Genomic DNA, 23186 nt, shown 5'->3' on the forward strand with positions numbered 1-23186 from the left:
CGGGGGTGGGGTCCGGGCTCTGGTAGCTCCTGGCCTGGCTGGAGCCCAGGGCGGCTCTGGGCATGTGGCTTAACCCCTCTGGCCCCCGTTTACTCATCTGCTGAAAGTGTGGGTGCAAGATACTCAGCCGGGGTGGGGGGGACAGGGACACACGACACCCCACCACATGGGGGAGGACGAGGGCGTCAGAGCCCAGCAGCCTCACTCGGGGTCGGGGGGCCAGTGACAGTCGGCTCAGGACTGAGGGGCGGGGATGGAGACGGTAGGTAACCCACCAGGGGGAGACCAACCGCCATTGATCAGGGGAGGGGACACTGATCAGGGGAGGGGATACTGATGGGGAGGGGATATTGATCGGGGATATTGATCAGGGGAGGGGATACTGATGGGGAGGGGATATTGATGGGGGCTATTGATCAGGGGAGGGGATTGATCAAGGGATATTGATCAGGGGAGGGGATATTGACTGGGGAGGGGCACTGACGGGGGAGGCAGGAGATGGAAGGGCCCGTGGGGAGGGAGAGAAGCGGCTGCAGCTGGAGGAGGGGCGGAGGAAGGCAAACCACCAGGAATAAAGGAGGCGGAGGCAGAAGTGCTGACTGGCCAGAAGCAGAGGCCTCCTAGCGAGCGAGTGAGCGAGAGCGAGCTGAGCCCTTTGCGCAGGGGCTCTGGGAGGGGGCAGGGGCTCCGGGCTTCCTCCTCCCCGCTTCCCTCCGTTCAGGGTCTGCGGGTCTTGGGGTGCCTGACCCCACCCGAGGACTGGGACGCCCTCAGTCCGAGACCCATGGTCGGGCCTGTGCAGGGCCAGCGGCGTCCTCCCCCAGAACCGCCCTCCCCGTTCACCCAGATTGGGAGCCTCGCCTCCCCGCAGCCGGGCTCCCTTGGGAGCCTCTTGCCAATCTGCCACCTCCCTTCCCTGCCCCCCAACACCAGCCCCAGAGAATTCTTTGCACTTCCCAGACCAGGCTGTGCCCCCCCCACCCTAAACCCTTCCGTGGCTCCCCGTGGCCCCACAGTTGAGGCCTTCCCCGTTCCAGCTGTTTCTCCACCACTCCCAGCCTTGGTCGGTGCCGAGCCCCCTGCGTGGACACTCTCACGCTTCTCTGCCCGGCCAGCCTACGCCAGGGGGCTCCATGCCCCGCCCCCTCCTCGCCCAGGCAGAGCCCCGGATGCCCCCTCCCCCAGTTCCTCCACTGCCAGCCCTGTCCCACCCTCCCTGGGTCCCTGGCCGGCTGCTGGTGGAGAGGGATGATGAGAAACATAGAGAACCAAAGGTGCTGCCCGTGCCTGCCTCGGTTTTCCTCCCCTTCCAGGAGGTCGGCTCGGGGTCGCCGCCCCCCCCCACCCCGCCTCGCCCCAGGCTGATAATGAAGGAGACGGATGTGGGGGAGGGGAGAGGCCTGGTCCCCTGAGTACTGCTGGGCAGGGGCATCCACGCCAGGATTTAGAGAGGGGGGCCGTGGGAGACCCAAAACCCAAAGCGGGGAGTCCTGGGGCTGCCCCAGCTCGCTGGGTGACCCTGGCAAAATGACCCCCCTCCCCCCATCTGGATCTCGGCCGGAGCTCTGAAAGGCAGAATGCTTAATATTTGGGGCATGAGAGGGGGTGTGGGGCGACCTTGGCCCTTTGGTGCCCTTTCCGGATAAAACTGGTCCCCTAAGCTTCAGGCCCTTCACAGACTCCCTGGGAAGCACCCAAGGCTAGAAGAAGAGACCAAAGTTCAGAGTGGTTTAAAGCAGGACCTGGTCTCTTGACCCCAGCGCCCCCTGCTGAGGCCTGGGCAGGGAGGGAGGGGACGGCCGGGTCCTCCCCACACACTTTGGCCCCCTTGAGCCACCAGCAGCCACCCGGCCAGCATCGGAGGGTCCCCAGGGAGCCAGGCTGCGGCAGGAGGTTCCTTGGGCCTGGTCCGCTTGGCTGATTCTGGGCTCAGCTGAGAACAGGGGACTTCCTCCCTGAACCCACCCGGGACTCTGCTGTAGGGGACCCTCCACGGGGGCGGGAGACTCAGAACGTAGCCCCAAGGGACCCCATAAATGCCCGTGCTCTGAGGTTCCGGTGATTGGGAGAAGCTGGGGAGCCCCCAGCTGGCTTCCCTGCACATCTGGACCTTGGAAGGCACTGCCCTCGCCAGTGAGGGGGCTTGGGGGTCCAGCCATCACCCGCGGGCACTGTCTGCCAATCCAGATGTGGACCTTGACCCAAGGGCCGGTGCTGGGGACACATGGGCAGAGAGGGTGAGGCCACTGAGAGCCACCGAGGCTCTGCCTGCCACTGCTGTGCAGATTCAGGCAACTCGCTCCTCCTCTCTGAGCCTCCTTGTCTGGTCCTAGGCTGCCTCGCTCCCCCACCCTGGCGCCCACTCAGCAGTAGTAACGCCAACTCCGCCTCTGCCAGCCCTTCCCCACCTGGCAGGCTGGAGCCTGGGGGGGGAGGGTGGGAGCCCACACGTTCGCCTAGGCTGCCTCAGTTTCCCCACCTGTCCTAGCATCCCAGAATCCTCTGCCACTCCCTGCCCTCCTCCCTTGTGCTCCCTCTGGCCGGCGGCACGGAAGGGACAAAGGCTGGGGGGCTGGAAGCTGGGGCTGCCTCGCTGGGTGATCCTGGGGAAATCCCCTCGCCTCCTCGGGCCTCAGTGGTCCCGTCTGCACAATGGGCCCGGGCTGGTGACAACCCCGGCCCCACGCAGCTCTGCCGCATCCCCAGGCGTGGGCTCGAGGCCCTGGGAGGGGACGGGAGGCTGGCCTCCTGCCACGCTCAGTGGCCGCCGTGCTGGGGGCGCGGCTGCGGGGTGGCCTCTCCCTGCGCGCCCTCCCGCCGCCCCCCCCCGCCAGCCGGCCTCACGGCCCCTACCTGTGCCTGATACATGCCCGCTGGATCCCTTGGTCCTAATCCCACAAAGGAACGGTTTGCAGGGGACGTGCCGGGCGTAGAGTAGGCTGCGAGGAGGAGAGAGACCGAGAGCCCATTAGCGGAGAGGGCCGCGCGCGGGGGCGCCCAGAGAGGGCGGCCGCTGCCCAGGGTCACACAGCCGGGCCTCCGTGCCCAGCGCCCGGCGCCTCCGAGCTGGCTGCCCTCCCCCGGCCAGTCTCGGCACTCGGGGAGCCCACGGGCGCGGGCCAGGGGTCCCGCCGAGAGATGCAGGATGCAGAAGCCACGTGAATTATTCAGGGCGCTCCCGCCCGGTCCACCGCGCCCAGCCGCGTCCCGGCCCATGAATTATGGAGGCGCTTTACTTATTCATTGCCCTCCCGGAGGGAGCGGAGGGCCGGTTCGGTGATGCGATATTTATAGCGACGTTTACTTATTTATGTCCAAAGCCCGGCGATTACGCTTTGTCCGTGAGTGAATAATTCACGACTGGGGCCGCCGGGGGGCCGGGCCTGGGACAGGCTGGGGGTCCTCGGGAGGGTCCCCGAGGGTTCTCGGCCGGCCGGGCGGGGGTGACGGGGGCGGCTGCGGGGGAAGCAGGCAGGAGCGGCAGCCACGAGCCCGGTGCAGGAGGAGAAGAAGAAATCCGCGTTGAGGCCGCATCTATTAAGCGCCTCCTGTACACCGGGCACCAGGCGTGAGCCCACTGAACCCTCCGTGGCCTCAACGCAGCCCGACACGCTTATGTCCTATTTCACAGATAAGAAAGTAGGGAGGCACGTGACAGTCGGCACCACATCCTGACTCCACTGTGCGCCCAATGTCACGCTCCACATTCCCCCCACTCCGCATCGAGTTCCCCGACTTGCTCCCTGCTGCCCGCGAGTTGGGTGCCATGACGGTCCCATTTTGCGGCTGAGAGTTCTGAGGCTCAGAGAGGGAAGGACATCTGCCTGAGGTCACACAGGATTTCAGCCCAGCGCCCGGCACTGTGTCTGGCGTTCAGATAGCGGGAAGCTGCCCCTGGGCTTGGCAGGCAGTGGACGCCGGGGGAGAAGGGCGGCGGGGGGGTGGGGGGGGTCAGGGGGATGCACATGGGGAGGGGTGATGGGGCCCAAATGGAGCAGCTGGGGGGAGTCTCACTGGGGGGCGAGGGGCAGACTGAGATGGCGAGAGGTCGCGGGCTCTGAGACCCTCTGCCAGGACCCCGCCCCGGCAGCTCGGCCTTCGAGGCAGCGGACACCCTGGGTGCTGGGCACCGGAAGGACGGGGGGCTCGGTGGCCCAGCAGAGTGTGGACGGCTCCCCCAAGCCTGCTCATGGGTCCAGGGAGAGGCTGGGGGCACAGCCCCCGCCGACGGGGTGGACCCCAGGATGGGGAGCCGAGAGCTGCTTCCCAGCTGACTGGGGTGCACGAGGGGCCAGCGAGTGTAACCCGGAGCTACATCAAAACGGTGGAAAGTTCTAGAAGGTGAGGATACCAAGCCAGGGCCTTCCACCAAGCTACCACCTGGACCACATCCAGAGGGTGGAAAGTTCTAGAAGGCCAAGTGGCCTCCTGGGGTCGGGGAGCAGACAGGGACCGTCCCGTCTACAGGCGCGGCCCAGCCCGGGTCACTGGCAGGAACCAGGCCTGTAGAGGCCATTTCTTTCCCAGAATCCAGAACTCTGGAACTTTTATGAGAAATGTTCCGATTTTAAAACAATGACAGATTCTCGTTTTCCATGAACAAAAGGCACCCGGGGTCTGGGGCTGGCCCTCGGGCTACCAGTTTGAGATCTCCAACTCCCGCCAGCGGCTGGGGTGAGGGGAGGGCTCTGAGGCCCAGGGTGGGCACGGGGGCGCCAGGCCCCTTGGCGAGCAGGGAGCAGACCCCAGACTCGTCCTGCCGCCCCCCGAGGCTGCCTTGGCCCCGCAGGGACCTGACCACGCGGCCCTGGGCCTCTCTGTGGGGACCCACCGAACTCGCCCGGGCGCACGGCCGGCTGGGAGGGGAGGGGCCCTCGGGGACGCCCGCCCGGCCGCGGGCACCGCTTCCCGAGTGCTTACAGGGCGAGGTCGGCGATGCGCATCCTCCCTCGGAGGTGGGTTTGGCGGCGGGGGGGAGCGCCAGCCGCGGCAGCCCGGGGGGCGGGGGGGCCAGCATCTGGGCGGGAAGGCAGTGACTGGACAGTTTGAGCTGACCACTTCCATTTAACTGGGGGGAACAGAGAGACAGGCGGTTAAGGTGGCCGGGGGGCCTGGGGGCCGTGGCCAGGCTGGGGCCACCAGGACAAGGGTGGCGGGGATGGCGGCTGCCCGTGGGCCTCCAGCATCCTGGGCCCACACCGCCTTCCTCTCCGTCTTGAGCCACCATGTACCCCGTCTCCCTCCTTGCACGCGATGCCAACGCCCCTCGACCTCACGGGGCCCGTCCACGCGCCTCGGGCACCACTGGGACATCCTCATCAACCACCTGCTGGCGGTTCCAGAACCCCGACGGCTCTGAGCACTGAGGGAGTGTGGCAAAAGCCGCCCGAGCCGCAGCCCTAGCTCTAACATCCGGAAACTTCCGACGAGGCACCGGGACCCTCGTCATCCACGAAAACACCACCGTTTGAGGCAAAGGCTGCCCGTTTCGGGGGGTGGGGGGGCCACCTGCGACGCGCCGGGGCCCCCAGACTCACCGGTCCAGGCTGCTGGCTGGCCGGGTCGCAGGCCAGCGAGACGAGATCTTTGAGCGGGTCCTGGGGGTTGAGGTGCGGCGGGTAGCGGATGGCCGTGTGCGGGAAGTAGCTGGAGGCCGTCTGGGGCAGAATGGAGGTCGTGGGGAAGTGCAGGGCCGAGGTCGGGTGCGGGCTCCGGGCGATCCCTGCGGGGGCGGGAAGCCGGTCACCGGGGCGGTCGCGCTGGCCGCTCGGCTCCGCGTCACAGGGTTTGGGGGCGCGTCCCACAAACGCCAGCAGGCCCAGCAGCCCGCACGGGCCAGGCCCTGGGGTCACCACATGCCCGCACACGGGACCTCCAGCGCAGCCCCACGGGCCCGGGGCCCCTGCCTGGTTGTTTCCTTGTCTATTTGAACAGAGCATAACACGATGGCTGCCCGAGGTTCACACCCCAGTCCCAGGCCACACAGCAAGCAGGCGGCTGGCCCAGGGTTCGAGTCTAGACCTCACTTGGGCCTCAGCTAGCTTTTTGCGTAAAGCGCCGGGTGGTCGCTATTTTTTATAAATTAAGATCTAATTTGCATCCTACAAAATTCGTCTTTTGACGGTGTACGAGTCACTGGTTTTTGGTGCGTTCACAGAGCTGTGCAACCATCACTATGAGCTCTCAAAGAACGTTCTCATCATCCTGGGGAGAAACGGTGTCCCCATCAGCATCACCCCCGCCCCCTGCCCAGCCCCTGGCCCCCACGAGCCGGCTCTCTGTGGATCTGCCTGTTCTGGACGTTTCAGGTCCATCCATCTGCGGCCATGTCAGGGCCTTGCTCCTTTTCACAGCTGCGTAATACTCCAGTGTGCTGTTTGCTTTTTTATTTTTCTAAACAACTCAGTGACTGAATACACTCGCTCTGTAATTCTAGAACATTCTCCCCTGCCCCCTCCCCACCAAAAGAAGCCCTATGTCCATTTCTGGTCACTCTCTCTCGTTCTCTCTCTTCCACCCCTGACAAGATGGTAAATATTTGGGGCTGTGGGGGCCACGGGGTCTCTGCTGCAGCCACTCACTCCGCCTCGTGGCCTGAGAGCTGCCACAGGCGACATGTCAACGATTGGCATGGGCCGTGTGCCAATAAAACTTTATTGACAAGCACAGGTACCAGGGGCCTGGTTCGCTGGCTCCTGGTCTGACTGGCTGCACTGTCTGGATTTCCGCCTGGTCCCCGTGCGCGTATCTGCCCTTGTGAGGAACTGAGTTGGGACCATCCTCACAATGGTACCAGGCGGTGGTCCAGCTCTCACCGCGATTTCACTCACTCAGTCCCAAGGATGGCCCCGGGAGGGGACACTTACGAGCCCGACTGACAGCCGAGCCAACAGCGGGCCAGGTGCCCTCTGACCAGCTCGGCTCACACCCTGCGGTGGCTGGAGTCTATCTGTCTGCTGGGAATGTGTCTACATGTCCAGGAGCGTCCCCATACCATGTGTGGCCCATGTGTGTCCTCGTGTGTGTCCAGCCACATGTCAGGGGTGTCTACCTCCTTCTGTGACCCCGAGGTCTGTCTGTGGGTCTCTTTAGTGTGACAAAAGGGGAGGAGACTGAGGGACAAGCCCCGGGCTGCCCCTCCTCTTTGTGTAGAAGGGGAAACTGAGGCCCAAAGAGACTGGCCAGGCCCGGGTACTCTGCACCGAGGCACCTCCAGGCTTTCTCGCCCGGCTGTCGCAATAGGACTTGTGGTCACACAGCCAGTGGGACTTCCCTGGCCATAGGGGCCACGCCGCCCCCCGCCCGGGCCCGTGGGGCTCACCGCTGTGCACGGCGATGACGGGCCGGTGGTGCTGGGTGAAGCTGGAGAGGCGAGGCGAGTCCTGGGGAGACGGGCTGTTGAAAGGCGACTTGTCCATCTCTGTCTTCTTCACCGGGGATGAGATGCCTGTAGTGGGGGGAACCGGAGGGTCACGGGCTCCACTCCCAGGACCCCTGGCCCTGCCTCTCCCTCCCCCAGCAGCCCGCGGTGGGGGACCGGGAGCCACTGCACAGAGGGACACACAGACAGCCACTCGGGCTGCCATCGGCTTCTGCTGTTACAAACCTCTGCCCTCGACAGCTCTGAGCATGCGTGATGCTGCGTGTGAGTGCCTGTCGCTGGGATGGGGCAGGTAGTCCCCCAGGGACTGGCACCCGGGACAGCCCCACGCTAGGTGGGAAGGGTGACCTGGAACTCACACTGTCCCCGGCCCGTCGGGAGGAGGGGAATGCTGCCTGGGCCTCTGCCAGCTGGGCCTGGAAGCTGGGCCACCCTGAGACACCCTGCTGGCCGCCTGGATGTCCCAGACCTGGTGGCCAAACTGGGCCTCGGGAGCTGAGACAGGCGGGAGGCTGGGAGAGAACCACCCCTGGGGCCCGGGCGGGCGGGAGGCCCCGAGCACACAGCCCGCCTCCGAGCATCCTCTGCGTGTTAGCCAACGTGCCCAGGATCCCCCTTGGTGCTGTGACATTGGGGCCGGGTCACTCCCTGGGGGGCTGTTCTGGGTGCTATGGGGGTCGAGCAGCATCCCTGGCCCCACCCACTGGATGCCAGGAGCTGTGACAACCACAGACATCCCCAGACATGGCCCGGTGTCCCCTGGGGGCAGAACAGACCTGAGTGAGGACCCTCTGTGAGTGGGAGTCTGCTCTCACGTCACCCCCACGACGTCCCACTCAGCAGTTACAGGGGTCCCCTCACTTCACAGACGTGGAGACTGAGCCCTGATGGGGGAAGTCACTTGCCCCAGGCCACAGGACTAAGATGTGGGGCAGCCTGGACTCAATCCCCCTCACCCCCCGCCGGCCCCTGAGTCCAGGAAGAGACGGGGGAAGACCCCCGGGTGACAGAGGAGCAAGATGGGAGCTGCCAGCTTCACCCCGTATTATAATTCCCTTGGGGGGGCTGTGTCCCCTGCGAGAGGGCCACAGAGGCAGCGAGAGCAAAGCACTCTGGGACCTGAGCAGAAGGTGCCTTTTCCTGCCCCACGGGGCGGGGGCAGGGGGGATGTAGTCAGGGAAGGCCTCCGGAGGAGGTGGCAGGGGAGAAAGGGCGCTTCTGGCCAGGAACAGGACAGGCAGAGACCTGGAGGCTGGTGTGTGGGGCCGAGAGGTGCAGCTGGGGGAGCTCTTGCCTGGGTGGGGCTGCCGTGGACCCCACCCCAGGCCTCTGCCCCTCCCAGACACACAGTCCACTGAGTGCTTCCCGTGGCGGCCACCGCAGAGGAACAGGGGGAGGGGCGTAATCAGCTTAAGCCTCTTAATGAGCAACTAATTGGTAGCTGTCTAGACAGGAAGCTGGAGGAAGCCAGGAGCAGGAGGAGGAGGGGGAGGGAGAGGAGGGGGAGGAGGAGGGGATGAGGGAGGAGGGGGAGGAGGAAGGGAGAGGGGGAGGTAGAGGAGGGGGAGGAGGAGGAGGAGGAGGCAGGAGGCAGGGGGAGGAGGGGGAGTAGAGTGGGGAGGAGGGGGAGAAGCATGGAGAAGAGGAGATCCAAGTCCATCTCCCCCACTAGGCTGTGAGCCCTGGAAGGCAGGGACAGGCACACAGTATGGGCTCACCCTGAGGATGAAACCCATAGGAGGGAGTGAGTTTGCCGTCACCTGAGGTAACCAAGTGCAAGCTGGAGGGGGACAGACCCCCTCTGACACTCCCTTCCAGCTCTGTGACTCCCCACCTCACACTGGGGCCCGGGAGGGCTTCCTCCTTGTCCTCCCTGGTTGCAGCCGCTTCATTCTCAGGGCAGGAAGGTCAGACCCAGCCCTGGGGCCTCTCACATTTCCTTCCTGTATAAATCAGTTTTCCCTTCTTGAACCTCTTGAACTGGAAGCTGGGTTCGCTACTCCTGGCCTTTCCTTCTTTCTAATCCAAGGCTTAAGGCTATCATTTTTCCTCTGGGACTGCAGTGGCCCCACACGGGGCACCTTCCACTCTCAACAGGACACACTTTGGGGGCACATGGGCCCTTCAGCTGCAGCGTTCCCGACAGCTGCTTTCTGTCCCCCATCCATAAATGACCAGGCAAACGTGAACCATCCCCCAAGTTCTGCTGGACAAGTTCTGGAGACAAATCCGACAAAGAACCACAGAGACACTTTGACCAATAAATCAGAGCCTAACAAACAGAGACGGTGCCTGCTCTGGGAGACCACACCTGGGACCTCAAGTGTCACAATCAGATGTGTTACAGACCGACTCAAAGAGATGAGAGTTTTATAAAGACACGACCAACAACAAACTCTCTTTGGGGCCAGCCCGGTGGCACAGCGGTTAAGTGCACACATTCTGCTTCTCAGCGGCCCGGGGTTCCCTGGTTTGGATCCCGGGTGTGGACATGGCACCGCTTGGCAAGCCATGCTGTGGGAGGCGTCCCGCATATAAAGTAGAGGAAGATGGACACGGATGTGAGCTCAGGGCCAGTCTTCCTGAGCAAAAAAGAGGAGGATTGGCGGCAGATGTCAGCTCAGGGCTAATCTTCCTCAAAAAAAACCAAAAGCAAACTTTCTCTTCCTTCCTGGGCACACATGTGCCATTCCGTCACTCTGTGCTCATTCTGTCATTTCCTCCTTCTACTACCCCGAAAGAAGAGTGACTTATCACTCCCATTTTGGAGACAAGGGAACCGAGGCTCAGAGAAGTCGAGTCACCCACCCTAGGTTACATAGCCCACCCAGTGAGTCAACGGCAGAGCTGGGATTCGAACCCAGGTCTCTCCCGGGCCTGACGCTGCCCTCTTGATTGTAACATTATACTGCTTTTCAAGAATCCTGTGGGTGGGGCACACTGTATAGACAGATCTTTATAAGGAAGGAGACCCTGTGGTAACAGCGATGAGGAGGGAAGAAAAAACAAACCCTAAGGTTTATGGGGTGCTTAGTATGTGCCAGGCCTGCTTTAGGGACATCGAATGTACTAACTCACTTAGTCCCTGTGACAACCCTACGAGGTGGGTGCTGCAGGTACCAATGTCTCCATCCTACAGATAGGGAAACTGAGGCCCCGAGGGGCGGCGTCCCCGGAAGCCATAAGGGCTGGTGGACCTCACATCCCACGTGAGGCCCTAGGGCGAACCCTCAAAAAGGGAGACGGGACGGACAGATGCTCCTAAACTGTGGGGCACAGACCCCACCAAGAATCCGAGGGACGCGGGGCACCCTTCCGGGGTCACACGGTTCCCCAAAGTCACGGGCACCGGCCCGCTGGGGGGCAGGACCGCGGTGGAGACGGGGATCCGGGGAAGGGACATCTTGGAGAAGGCCCTTGGGGGGCGGTAAGTGGACAAAGGATGCTGATGAGCTGGGTATGGGACGGCCGACCCTACAGAATGGGAACCCCAGAAGACGCCCTGGAGGGGACCCTGTAAGAGCAGCAGGACAAAGTGTCCCCGGCAGAGGCCACTGTGATGGGACATCTGGAATCCCACAGAGGAAGGTCCCATGGGGACGAGATGCTCGCAAAAAGGAAACTCCCTCAGGGAGGACCCCAGTGAAAAGGGACCCTACATCCCGGGACCCTCTGGCGGGGACCCTATAGAGGACAGTCTACGTCGGACCCCAGGAAGAAGCCCCCTGTCGATCAGAATCGCTACTGAGTCAGGAACCCCACAGAGATGACGCCCTAAAAGGAAGAGGGCAGGAAAGCCGGCCGACAGGTAGTCTCCGCCCTCCCCCGCCCGAGCGGAACCCAAGAGCTCCGGGATCGCGAATCCGGACTTGCCTCTCAGGCGCGCGCAGCCCTCACTACTACAATTCCCAGGAGGCCCCGCGGCTCCGGGCCTGCTTCCCGCTCCCCGGCGCCCGCGCGGTGCCTGCCGGGATACGTAGTCCCCGCCGCGGTTTCCCCCACCCCCACCCCCCGAACGACCGGAAGGCCGGCTCCGCCCCCGCCGCCAGCCCTACCTCCTTCCATATCCTCTGTCCAGTTGCGGCTGCTACTCGTGGGAGAGCTGGGCGAGGTGTAGTAATCGCCGCCGGGGCTCGTGTCCACGTCTTCCTCCATCGAGCCCGATTTGTGCCGCTTGCTCCTAAGGCGCGAGGGAGGAAGAACGCACGCCGGTTACCACGGAGACGCGGAGGGGGGCGGGCGGGCGGGGGCGGGGCGGGCTTTGGGACTTCCGGTCCCGAGGGGGCGGGGCGAGGCGGGTGCTATCGCGAGAGACGTTGTGGGAGAGCCGGTTCTCAGTTAACACCTGTGCCATCCTGCCAGTTGCCTGGATGGGACACGTGGGGCCAGAGGCAGGGAGGGAGCCGGCCGAGGTCACAGGGCAAACTAGCAGGGTGGACACCCGAGCCCCAAAGGCCTGGCTGACCACTGTAATCCTGAGAACAACCCGGTGGGATTCTGATCCCATTTTACAGATGAGGAAACTGAGGCCAACGCAGGGTGATCAGGTCACAGCACACGGCCTGTCTCAGCAAGAACCGGGTGTCTGCATCCTCGTGCAGTCTCAAGGGCTGGGCCCGTGGACACCAGGCAGTGGGAACCCTGAGTGGGTGTCAGGGCACTCAGGGCTGGGTTTTGAAGGATGAGTAGGAGTTGCCCAAGTGGACCGTGAAAAAAGGCATTCCAGAGAAAGGAATGAACCAAGTGGGGCCAGATGGAGGTGGGCGAGGGGTCGTGAAATGCCCCAGATGGAGATGTGGACCGGGGCACGTACCCACTGGAGGAAGTGCTGGGTAGCGTTCTTCTCATGCCGGTGCTGGCTGGATTCAGGTCGTAGGCCAGGTGCCCCTGCAGCTCCCCCAGGGAGAAGTTGGGTCCTGTTCCAGTCACCACGGGTGCTGCAGGGGGCGACAGAGAGAATGAGGGAGGGAGCAATTTACCCTGGAGGGGTGGGGAGAGCCATCTGGGGGCCATTTGTCCAAAGGGGAACCCCTTTTGCAAACCCGGGCTGGTTCCTAATTTGGCCAAAAGTGGGCTTATTCTACGGATCAGAAGCCCGAGACCGTCCAGAGAGGCCAAGGTCACCCTGTGAGGCAGAGGCGTAGCCAGAACCGGAGCCCAGCTCTTCCCGGCTCCCCCAGAAGCCAGGCTCTGCTGATCTGCACAGAGAGGGTGGTGCTCAGGGATAAGGCGGGACAGCGCCCAGAGCTCCCTGGGGTGGGGTTCAAACGGGGGTGTCAGGGGGAGGGCAGAGGGTCCCCAGCAGATCCATAGGGAAGGGAAGGGGACAGGAAGCATGGTGGGTGCGGGGTGGGGCCCTCTGGGGGGGCGGGGGGAGGCCCCAGGAAGGAGGGATGCTGGCGGAAGGTTCTCCAAATCCTCCACTTAGCCTTTGGAGTCTGTTTCCTGGGGAGGAACTTGTCACCCTGACCTTGGGCTCTGGGAGGGGCCTGGAGGCCGCCCTTCCTAGGAAGCCTGGCTCTGTGACAGAGGGTGGCTGCAGGGGACAAGGGGGAGTGTTGGGGGGGGCGGCTACTTCCTCTTCCCCAAGCCCCTCCCCTCCCCCTGGGACCCTTTCCCTCCCGAAGCCCCTCCCGCCTCCGGTCCCAGCGCAGGGTGGGCGGGGACACTCACTCCGGGACACTTGGATGAGCTCGGTGACACTGAACACGCCGGAGGTGACGAAGCTTTCCTGGAAGTCAGTCGTGTCTGGAACAGGGAGAAAGCGGGGGTCAGCGGGCGGCTGCGGAGCCGGGTCCGTTTCCCTCCTCGTCCCCCCACCACCGGGGCCGCCCAGGCTCCCCGGCAGGTCCCCTCCTCCGTCCCCACGGCAGCAGCACGGCCAGCTGAGCCCCTCCAGCCCGCTGGGGGTGTCCCTCCGCTCCCCCCCAACCCCGCCAGAGCCGACCTTCCTGAGCCCCTCCCCCGTCGTCCTCGCTGCAGCCCCAGCCAGTGTCCCCTCCCCCGGGGAGGCCTCTTATCCAGCCTCGCCTTCATCCGGGGCACGCCAGTGGAGGCTGGACCCGGGTTCAAAGCCCGGCTCGGGCGCCCACTCGGCCTGGCATCTTGGGCAAGCCGCTTCCCCTCCCCGAGCCTCGACGCTCTGTAATCTAGAAGGTGGGGACCGTGTCCCCATCGTGTGGGTGGTTGTGACATGCGAAGCTGGATTCCTAGGCGGCCGCTTGCCCCCCTTGCATCATTTATCGCCCCTGCGACGCGACGGTTCCACATCCTTCTCCCTCCAGGCTGGGAGCTCCGGGCCACCGGCAGGGGTGTCTCTGCCCAGCGCCTGGCGGACAGCGGGGGCTCAGAACCACCGGCCGCCTGGAGGGTCCACGGGCCGCAGTCAAAACCCCCAGGTCCCCAGAGCCCCTCCTGCCTAACGTCAAAGGAAGAGGGACCCTCCTCTGCCCACTGGGGTGGTTTGAACCCATTTCACGGATTTGGAAACTGAGGTTGGCTCCAGCAGGGTGGGAGCCCAGGCCAACCTCGGACAGCTCGGAGCAGGCCTGTCCCGGCCGTGGCGCCCTCACAGGCAGGACCCATGTCGTCAAGAAGCTCGCCGGGAACGAGAACCACGGGAGTGGCTGCCCTCCTGGGCCCCGGTGCAGCCTGGGCGGAGGGCACGGAGCTCAGTAAGTGAAAAGCCTGTGCTCCCACATTCATGGCAGCACATTCACCACAGCCCAGGCTGGACCCACCCACTGGCCACTGGTGGACGATGGACACACAAAATGTGGTCCAGCCACACGCTGGAATATTACGCAGCCGTGAAGACGAGCGAGGCCCTGACACAGCCGCATGTGGACGGACCTGCACACACGACGCTCAGGGAGAGAAGCAGACACAGAAGGACACACGGCGTGTGACCCCATGGACGGGAAACGTCCAGAACAGGCCGATCCACAGACAGGGAGTGGGCTTGTAGGGGCCAGGGGCTGGGGAGGGGGTGGGGGTGATGCCAATGGGGACGGGGTTTCTTTTTGGGATGATGGAATGTTCTGGAACTAGACACAGGTGACAGTGCACAACACTGAATTGTACATTTTAATATGGGTAAAAGGATGCATCTTCTATCTTGTACGTTTTACCACAATAAAAAACGTGGGAAAGGATTATAAAGTCAAACAGAGGTCGGGCAGGTGGGGTGGGGGAGCTGCGGGGGCGGGGAGGAGGGACCCATTTCACACAAAGGGCTCCCAGAGGGCCTCGCCGAGAGGGTGACATTTCCCCACCACCTCACGGTCGGGCCGAGCGAGGCGCACACGCGGTGCCACGCGGGAAGCACCGGGAACCGAGCCTGCGCGGAGGCTGCGGTCAGCAGGATGCTGCTCAGCGCGGGGTTTCACCCCCTCCCCGAGGGCCACGATGTTCCCGGCGGCGAGAACGGCCCGTGCAAAGTCCCCGGGGCTGGAAGGCACCCGGCGCGCTGGAGGCCAACAGGGCGGGAGCACAGGAGCCGGCGACGGGGCACAGAGGAGGCGGGACCGGGGTCGTGGTGGAGGCGGGGGTGGGGGCGGGGAGCAGTTCTCCTTTGGGCCCCCAGGGGGCAGCAGGGACCGCGGGGACCGGCTCCCAGGCCACTGTCCCAGACCCAAGCCACGGCTGGCCGGTCTGGGAACCCCGGCCACCCCGGCCTCCCGGGCGACAAGCTGTGCGCGCCCCGTTTATTGAGCACTTACTGTCCGCCCTGGGGCCACGCTGGGAGGCTGGCGCCCGGACATCCCTGCGGACAGGGCGGTGGCCCCTGGTGTCCAGGGGAAGTGGCCGTGGCCGTTTCCTGCCGCCCCAGCTGGCCAGCTGGTGTCAGCAGCCCCACACCCTCCCTCCGGGGCTTCCTGTTGTGCGGAGCGCGCACTCCAGACCCGGGGACTCCCTGGCGGGTGGACGGCCGGAGGAAGTGACCCCTGCAGTGGCCCGAGCTCCCCCGGGAGCAGGCCAGCCCACCCCCCCCGACCCTGAACATCTGGCCGGGAGGGAGGCGCCTGGGGACAGCGGGAGGCCAGGGAGGCCTCGGGGTCACACAGGGCCAGTGAGAAGCGGCCCGCCCTGTGAACCTTCTGGAACCATCCGGCCACCCCGAGCCGGCCCTCCCCACCCACTGTTCCTTCCATCTCTTCTTTCCTTCCTGGTCCCTGAAATACCCTCCCTGGAGTTTCTCTCCTCCCCTCTGCTTCATCTGTCCCTCTCTCCTTTCTTTCGTGCTGCGAATACTTATTGAGCGCCTCCTGTGTACCAGGTCCTGTTCCAGGCACCAAGGGCACAGGGGTGAGCAAGACGGATGAAAACGTCGGCCCTCGAGGAGGTGACGTTCCATTAGGAGAGAGAAGCAAACGCGGACAGAATCGCTAAGCAACGGGGCGAACACATATGCCATCACCAACTTCCTCCGGGGGAAATAAAACAGAGGGCGCCCATCAATAGCAGCTGAGGCTGCTTGAGCTGGGGGAGCTCGGGGAAGATGGCTCTGAGAGGGGGGACCGTGAGCTGAGACCTGGGTCATCTGGAGAGGGAGGGCAGTTAGCTGTCCAGGCAGAGGGCACAGCCCGTGCAAAGGTCCTGGGGCAGGACTGGGCCTGGCGTGTTGGAGGAACAGCGAGGAGGCCTGTGCGGCTGGAGCAGAGGGAGCGAGGGGGAGAGAGAACTCGGGCTTCTCCCCAGGGGGAGGGGAGCCTGGAGGGCTGTGAGTGGAGGAGGGCAGGCCCGACTCAGGGGCTCCCGGGTGCCGTCTGACCACTTTGGGGAGGACAGACAGGGGGCGAGGACGGGTCTTCAGGCTCCGCTCCCAGTTCCCCCACTGTCCCCCCAGAACCTGCCCGTCCTCCTCTGTCCCTCATCCAGGAACCGCGGGCCGTCTGGGGCCTCCCCGTAGGGTGAGCCCCCCGGAGCCCAGACGCGGGCAGCTCAGGCCCGTGGGCTCCACGCCCAGCTCCCCGGGCGCCCCCGAACCTCTCTGAACCTCAGTTTCCCCTTCTGCACAATGGAACCACAGCGGCGCCCGCCCCCCAGCATGGCTGCGAGGGACGAATCCATTACACTCGCGAGGGTCCCGCTCCCACGGGGTGGGGGGATCGGACAACGGTCCCCAAATCGAGGGGCCGGGGCCCCACACTCACCCAGCGTGATGGGCTTGCTGTCCTCCTGGTCGGAGCCCATGCCCGCCCGGGGGCTGCCGCTCTGCTCCGCGTCTGCAAAGAGAGGGAGGACCACATGGTGACACTGCAGGGACCGCCCCCCCCCCAGGAGGCTGGGCTGGTGCCGTGGAGCGGGGGTCCCCGAACCCGCAGGCCCCGGGGGTCGGCCGGGCCCCCTCCCTCGGTTGCTGCCCCAGGGCGTCTGGACATTCAACCCGGCACCTGCAGGCGCCAGCGAGGGTCCCCGGGGTGCCCGTACTCCTACGTGCTGGCATGCGGCGAGAACTCAGCCTCAGTTTCCCCGCCCGTGCAGTGAGGGTAACACTGAATCCTGCTTAACCCCTTGAGGTAGGAGCTGTCGCTATGCCCGCTTTACAGATGGGGAAACTGAGGCCCAGAGAGACGAGTCCTTGAGCCCTCGGCCTCTGCCCTCCAAGGCCTGGGGGCCCAGAGAGGGGGCTGAGGGGGATCCCTCGACCGTGGCAGCACCCCCGCCCACCCGCCTCGCTTGGGGGCTCCCTTCCCCGCAGCGCCTCCCCTCCCCCCACTTATCTAAAAATAACCCGGCTCCTTGGCAGACAGCGGCGCTTGGCCGTGTTGGCGCCAGCTCCTTCTGCGGCCCCCGCGCCCCCCACCGGCTGCAACCCCGGTACCCCGCACCCCCGCTGCCCCCTCAGGTCAGAAGCGGCCCGAATCCCCATCAGAGAAACCCTCCCTCCTGCCACACCCCAAAGCCAGGAAGTCCATGCTGTGCGACCTCAGGCAAGTCGCTCAACTGTTCTGAGCCTCCGTTTTCTCCTCTTTCAAGCGGGCGTGAGCATCGCCCAGGCCTGACCAGGTGGCCAGGAGGTGGCGGGAGACAACAGAGGGGCCGTGCTCCGGGCGGGAGGAGGCCTCCAGACCCGCCAAGGTGATGTCCGTCACGTCGCTATTATTACTGTTATTTGAAACCCCTACGACGGCCGCACACGCGGCGCTCTGTGGGTCCCAGCGGACACGACATCGGTGACAGGGCAGGAGCCACAGGGCTGGGACGGTGACGTACCCATTTCACAGACGAGGAAAACCGAGTGGGGGGGGCGGCGAAAGTCCGGGGGTTATTTTATTCAGGGTCACGGGGTCGGGTGTGCGGGAGTCACTGGCCTCTGGGGTCCGACGCCCGAGTCCCCATCCCAGCCCTGCAGCCTCCGAGGTCACGTCCCCTCTGGAGCGTCAGTGCCGTCGGGGTTGTTGTGGGAATAGTCACTGAGGCTGCCGTAGTGGCACGGGAGCGGGCCCGTGCCTCAGTTTCCCCACCCACGACAGCACGGATGCGGGCAGCCCTCGCTGGCCGGGCCAGGCGGGGCCAGGCGGTGGCTGAGGGGACCGTGCCTGGCTGGGCCCCGCGCCCTGCGGCCACCCCGGGCTGGGCAGCCGGCGGCCCCTTGGAGGCGGCCAGTCCTGCTTGGCCGGCCCCGCCGTTGGGAAGGGCCCAGCCCGGGCAGCCGGCCGCGCGGGCTCCAGGCCGTGGGCACAGGACCCTCTGGGGCCGGGCGCCCACACTCGTGCCGCCCGCCTGGCACTCGGCGCCTCCCTGGGGGGGGGGGGGGGGCGGTGCGTCTTGAGCCCGGCCCGCGGCTCCTGCTTGGGGACCGGGCAGCCGGGCTGTGCGCCTCAGGCCCGTTGCCTGACCTCTCTGTGCCTCTTTGCACGTCTGCGAAATGGGCACAACCACAGCACGTCCCCTGACGCCCTCTGTGCAGGGCAAGGTGGTCCCAATGCCGTGAGGCGCTCCAAACCGCGGCTGGCACGTGGTCCGCACGTCAGCCATCAGAGGGGGCTTTGTTACTATTATTAACGTCATCATTGTTGTTTCCGGGCTGGGTGCTGGTACTGGGCACCACGAAAAGCAACGGGCGGGCTCCAGCGTGGAGCCTTTATCTCGTTGATATTCGCTGTGTGACCTCTGGCCAGCCACACGACCTCTCTGAGCCTCAGTTTCCCGGTCTGTAAAATGGGAAGAGAAGCAAGCCGCTCACCGGGGATGCTCGGTCGCTGAGCCAGCTGACAACCCGGGTCGGAGGGCGGGCGCCAAACCGGCGGGCACACAGGGCAGGGTGGGGACACCGGCGGGGCTGCGCTCTTCATGTCGGCTCCTGGGTCTCCTGTCCCAGCCTTGAGTGTCAACCTTGTCTTGAGGTCCAAGGGTTTTTTTTTCCTTGGGTTTTCTACGCCGACCGTCATGTCATTGCCAGTGGGGACGGTTCCGTTTCCCGCTTCCCGATCCACAGCCCTCGGCTCCGTTTCTTCCAGAACAATCCTGAGCCCACGCGGCAGAGGGGCCTCGGCGTTGCGCCCGACGTGAGGCCAGGCCGGGGTCCCCGGGGGCGTGCAGACACTCTCTTCCTTCTCCAGCCCCGGGAGGGCGGGGGGGAGGGGGGCGTGTTTGAACTTAAACCAGCGTGTTCTCGATTCTAAGTAACAGGAACAGAGTGAAAATACGGGAAACAAGAGAACGGAGGAAATTCTATCCGAGGACGCGGGAGTCTGCGCCGTCGCCGATTCTTCTCAATTTCATTTTCAGATTGTGGTTAAACAGACAGAACATCACATTGACCATTTTAGCCATTTTTCTGTGCCCAGCTCAGCGGCAGGAAGCACATTCACACGGTTGTGCCACCGTCCCCTCCATCCGTCTCCAGAACCTTCCATCTCCCCAAACTGAAGCTCTGTCCCCATGAAACACTGACTCCCACCCCTCCCCCAGCCCCTGGCCCCCCATCCGCTTTCTGTCTCTGTGGCTGTGGCTCCTCTGGGGACCTCCTGTGAGTGGACCACACAGTGTGTGTCCCTCTGCGTCTGGCTCACGTCCCTGAGCATCACGTCCTCCAGGTCCGTCCACGCGGGAGCAGGTGTCAGGACCTCCTTCCTCTGTCCTTTGCTGTCTTCCTTTCTCGTCTGTGACACCGTGAACTGTTTCCCATCCCCCCTGGTGACCACCTGCCCGTCCATCACTGGCTCCTGGAAACGCCCACCCCCACCCCGGGGCCGTCGGGAGCCACCAGCCACACGTGACTTGACATTTAAATCAGCTGCCCTTGGGGCCGGCCCGGTGGCGCAGTGGTTAAGTGCACACTTTCCGCTTTGGTGGCCCGGGGTTCCCAGTTCGGATCCTGGGTGCAGACACGGCACCGCTTGTCAAGCCATGCTGTGGTAGGCGTCCCAAATATAAAGTAGAGGAAGATGGGCACGATGTTAGCTCAGGGCCAGTCTTCCTCAGCACAAAAAAAAAAAAGAAAAGAAAAAAAAGAAGAGGATTGGCAGCAGTTAGCTCAGGGCTGATCTTCCTCAAAAAAAAAAAAAAAAAAAAATCAGCTGCCCTGAACTTAAATTTCCAAGACTTCCGACGCACCGGTCACCTGTCAATACTCCGTGCCCCACGTGGCTGGTGGCGACCACATCAGACGGCGCCGAATGTGCCCCCATCACGGAGAGGTCAATTGGGCTGAGCTGCTCTGGATGTTTCCGTGAGAAATCAGGAAAAACCCAGCACCGACCACTCCCCCTCTCTCCGTCTCCTCAGACCCCCGGCTGCACAGACGGACCCCAGGCCGAGTTCCCGCCACGGTCAGAGCCCCCTGGCACCGTCGGACGAGGCTGGGAAACTGAGGCCCGGCTCAGAGAGCCCGTTTCAGATCCGTCCATTGTCAGTGATTCTAGGGGGTGAGGGGGCTCCAGAATTTTGCTGGTTTTGTATAAACCATAGACACATAAAGTAGCTGTGACAGGAAAGCTCCAGGGGGCGGAGTGACTAGGAAAAAAAAATCGAAAAAGGCTCCTTAGCAGAAGCAATAAGGAAAAGAAAGGGTCTTGTCTATTTTTAAAGGATCCTCAAAGGAGAAAGAACATGTGACAGAAACCATAAGTGACCTCCAGCTCTAAAGTGTCTCCTATCTGGCCCTTTACTCAAAGTCGGCCGACTTCCAGCTGTGTGTCCTTGGGCAAGTTCCTCGATGTCTCTGAGCCTCCGTTTCTTCATCCATCTTCTTTCTTTTGACCACGCAGCAGGTTGACAGCTGAGCGCCTCCTGGGTGTCAGATGCCCCGGGGGACACAGCAGTGGCCAACAGGGACAAAAATCCCCACCGTCGTGGCCCTGACGTCCTGCGGGAGCGTGGGGCACGGCCGGGTACACAGCAGGCGCTCGATACATGAGTTGCATGAAGGACTTACAGTTTCCCCTTGGGGTTGCGTGGACCCTGGGAGGGGGTGGACGTCCTCGGGGTCCGCTGCCAGCACACTTCTCGGGAGGGGGCTAGGGATGTGAATCTTTGAACCTCTGCAACGTCAAGCCCAGGTTCTGTGCCGGGGGCTGTGGACACACTAAGCGCTTTGGAGCAGAGACCTGAATAAAGCGAGGGGGCGGGCCCGGCACCAGCTGGGGAACAGAGCTCCAGGCGGAGGGCACAGCCTGTGCAAAGGTCCTGGGGCAGGCACGTGGGAGGAGCAGCGAGGAGGCCGTGTAGCTGGAGCAGAGGGAGGAGGGAGGGCAGGGAGGGGACGGGGCAGGTTGGGCAGGGCCTGGGGGGCCGCGGAGAGGACGCGGCTTCCATATATTTAGGGACCCAGACGGAGCCCAGTGTGCGAAATGGCATATTCCAATAATTAACACTTAGTGAGTCATTCCTTTGACTACGTTGGGCTGCCAGTTTCACCTCCGGACTCATTTAATCTCCAAAACTCCTCCACGAGGCACACGTGATTATCGTCCCTGTTTTTCAGATGGGGAAACTGAGGCACAAAGACAGGCAACGGCATATTCAAACTCACAAAGCACCAGCACACGGCAAGAGGCCTGGAATCAACACCCAGACACCCGGAGGCCTCACATCCGGGTCCCGTGTCTTTGGCAAAGGGAGGCCCCGGCGCCCTTGCAGTCAGTAGTTTGGGGTGATCCCCGTGTTGGGACCAGGAGGACAGAGCCCCCAGCTAGGGTTCCCCCTCCTCCACCCGCAGCCCTCCAGGCTCCCCTCCCTGGGGGAGAAGCCGAGTCCTCCCCGTGGCCCCCCAGGCCCCGCACGACCTGCCCCGTCCCCTCCCTGCCCTCCCTCCTCCCTCTGTCCTCCTCCTCCCTCTGCTCCAGCCACAGAGGCCTCCTTGCTGCTCTTCCCACACGCCTGCCCCAGGGCCTTTGCACGGGCTGTGCCCTCTGCCTGGAGCTCTGTTCCCTCAGCATCCGGAAGGCTCACGCCCTTCCCTCATTCTGGGACGTTCCTCAAAGCCCTGGGTCCCCGAGAGACACCGGAGGCCCTCAGCAGCACCCACGAAGCACAGCCAACCACACTCATGCTAGTCTAAGCGAGACTCTGGCCCTCCCCCGCAGCTGTGACACCCCGGCCTGGCCGGGGACCAGTTCTTTCGGCTTCCCGGGGCCCCGAGAGTCACGTGCAGCCGGAATGTCACCACCCCCCGGAGCTTTCCGCTCAAACAAACACGTGAGCTCGGCGACAATCGAAAGGTAAACTGGATCCGCTGACAGTGGGGACGGACTGTTCCTTCTCGCTGTGGCCACGAGCCCAAGGGGCCTGTCCCCGCGCACGACAAAGGCGCCGCCGCGGCCTCCAACCCGCCCTGCCCTCCCCCCCGGGCAACCCCTCCATCCTGCCACCGGGGGACGGAGGTGCCACCCGGCCTGCGTCCCACAGATGCTCAGGGACGACCTACTAAGCGCCGGGCAGTGGGCAGGACCAGAGACAGACGGCGACGAGGGGTGGCATCACTTCACGTCCTTCTCAGTCCCGAGGGACCGAGGGCGGCTCTCGGCAGAGAAGTCAGGGAGGACCCCTTGGAGGAGGTCACGTCAGCGCTGGGGACGGAGGAACGGGGCGCTGGAACCCGTGGGGCCGCGGGGGACCCTGGGGTCACTCTTGAGCCCGGGGAAGGGCTGTGACTCGAACGGAGTTTTATTCTAGAACCTGTCTGGCTTCGGGGACATTGTGGGGTGAGGGGAGACGGGAGCCCTCGGGTGACGTCGGGGGCACGTGAGACGGGGAGGCCAGGCAGAGACAGCCCAAGGGTCAGAAGCAGGGGTCAGGGTGACTCACGACCACAGTCACAAGAGGTGGAGGCAACCGGGGTGGCCGTGGATGGGGGACGGACGCACACAGTGTGTCCATCACAGCCTGGAATATTACGCAGCCGTGAAAAGGAAGGAGGTCCTGACTCCTGCTCCCACGTGGACGGACCTGGAGGACGTGACGCTCAGTGACATGAGCCAGACACAGAGGGACACACACCGTGTGGTCCACTCACAGGAGGTCCCCAGAGGAGCCACATCCACAGAGACAGAAAGTGGATGGGGGGCCAGGGGCTGGGGGAGGGGTGGGAGTCAGTGTTTCCTGGGGACAGAGCTGCAGTTTGGGGAGATGGAAAGTTCTGGAGACGGATGGAGGGGATGGTGGCACAACCATGTGAATGTGCTTCATGCCACTGAGCTGGACACTTAAAATGATTAAAATGGTGACTTTGATGTGACGAGAGTTTTGTCACCACAACACACACAGCAAAGTCTCTGGTCTCTCGGGGCTGGGGGCCCAGCGAGGCAGTGGCCACACGGGCACCAGAGGGGGATGGGCTGGGGGTCACATGATCGTC

The 23186-nt window shown here is 64.0% G+C and overlaps 1 protein-coding gene across 8 annotated transcripts in view; it reads right to left on the reverse strand.

Annotated features, from left to right (window-relative positions):
* NFIC (nuclear factor I C) overlaps positions 1-23186 on the reverse strand; it is a 54226-nt gene that overhangs the window by 3763 nt on the left and 27277 nt on the right. For 3 of the 8 annotated variants that reach the window (XM_023646394.2, XM_023646391.2, XM_070272469.1), the window contains exons 3-10: positions 16537-16608; positions 13055-13129; positions 12195-12318; positions 11437-11561; positions 7322-7447; positions 5538-5722; positions 4921-5068; positions 2854-2939 (exon numbers count right to left, since the gene is read on the reverse strand). In XM_023646394.2, coding sequence (XP_023502162.2) covers positions 2854-2939; positions 4921-5068; positions 5538-5722; positions 7322-7447; positions 11437-11561; positions 12195-12318; positions 13055-13129; positions 16537-16608 — 941 coding nt within the window. The remainder of the gene's footprint in view (positions 1-2853; positions 2940-4920; positions 5069-5537; positions 5723-7321; positions 7448-11436; positions 11562-12194; positions 12319-13054; positions 13130-16536; positions 16609-23186) is intronic. The other 5 variants (XM_070272470.1, XM_023646392.2, XM_070272472.1 and 2 more) reach the window with 2 other exon arrangements.

The sequence above is a fragment of the Equus caballus genome, chromosome 7 (genome assembly GCF_041296265.1).
Source record: "Equus caballus isolate H_3958 breed thoroughbred chromosome 7, TB-T2T, whole genome shotgun sequence".
In the NCBI taxonomy this organism is placed as follows: Eukaryota; Metazoa; Chordata; class Mammalia; order Perissodactyla; family Equidae; genus Equus; species Equus caballus.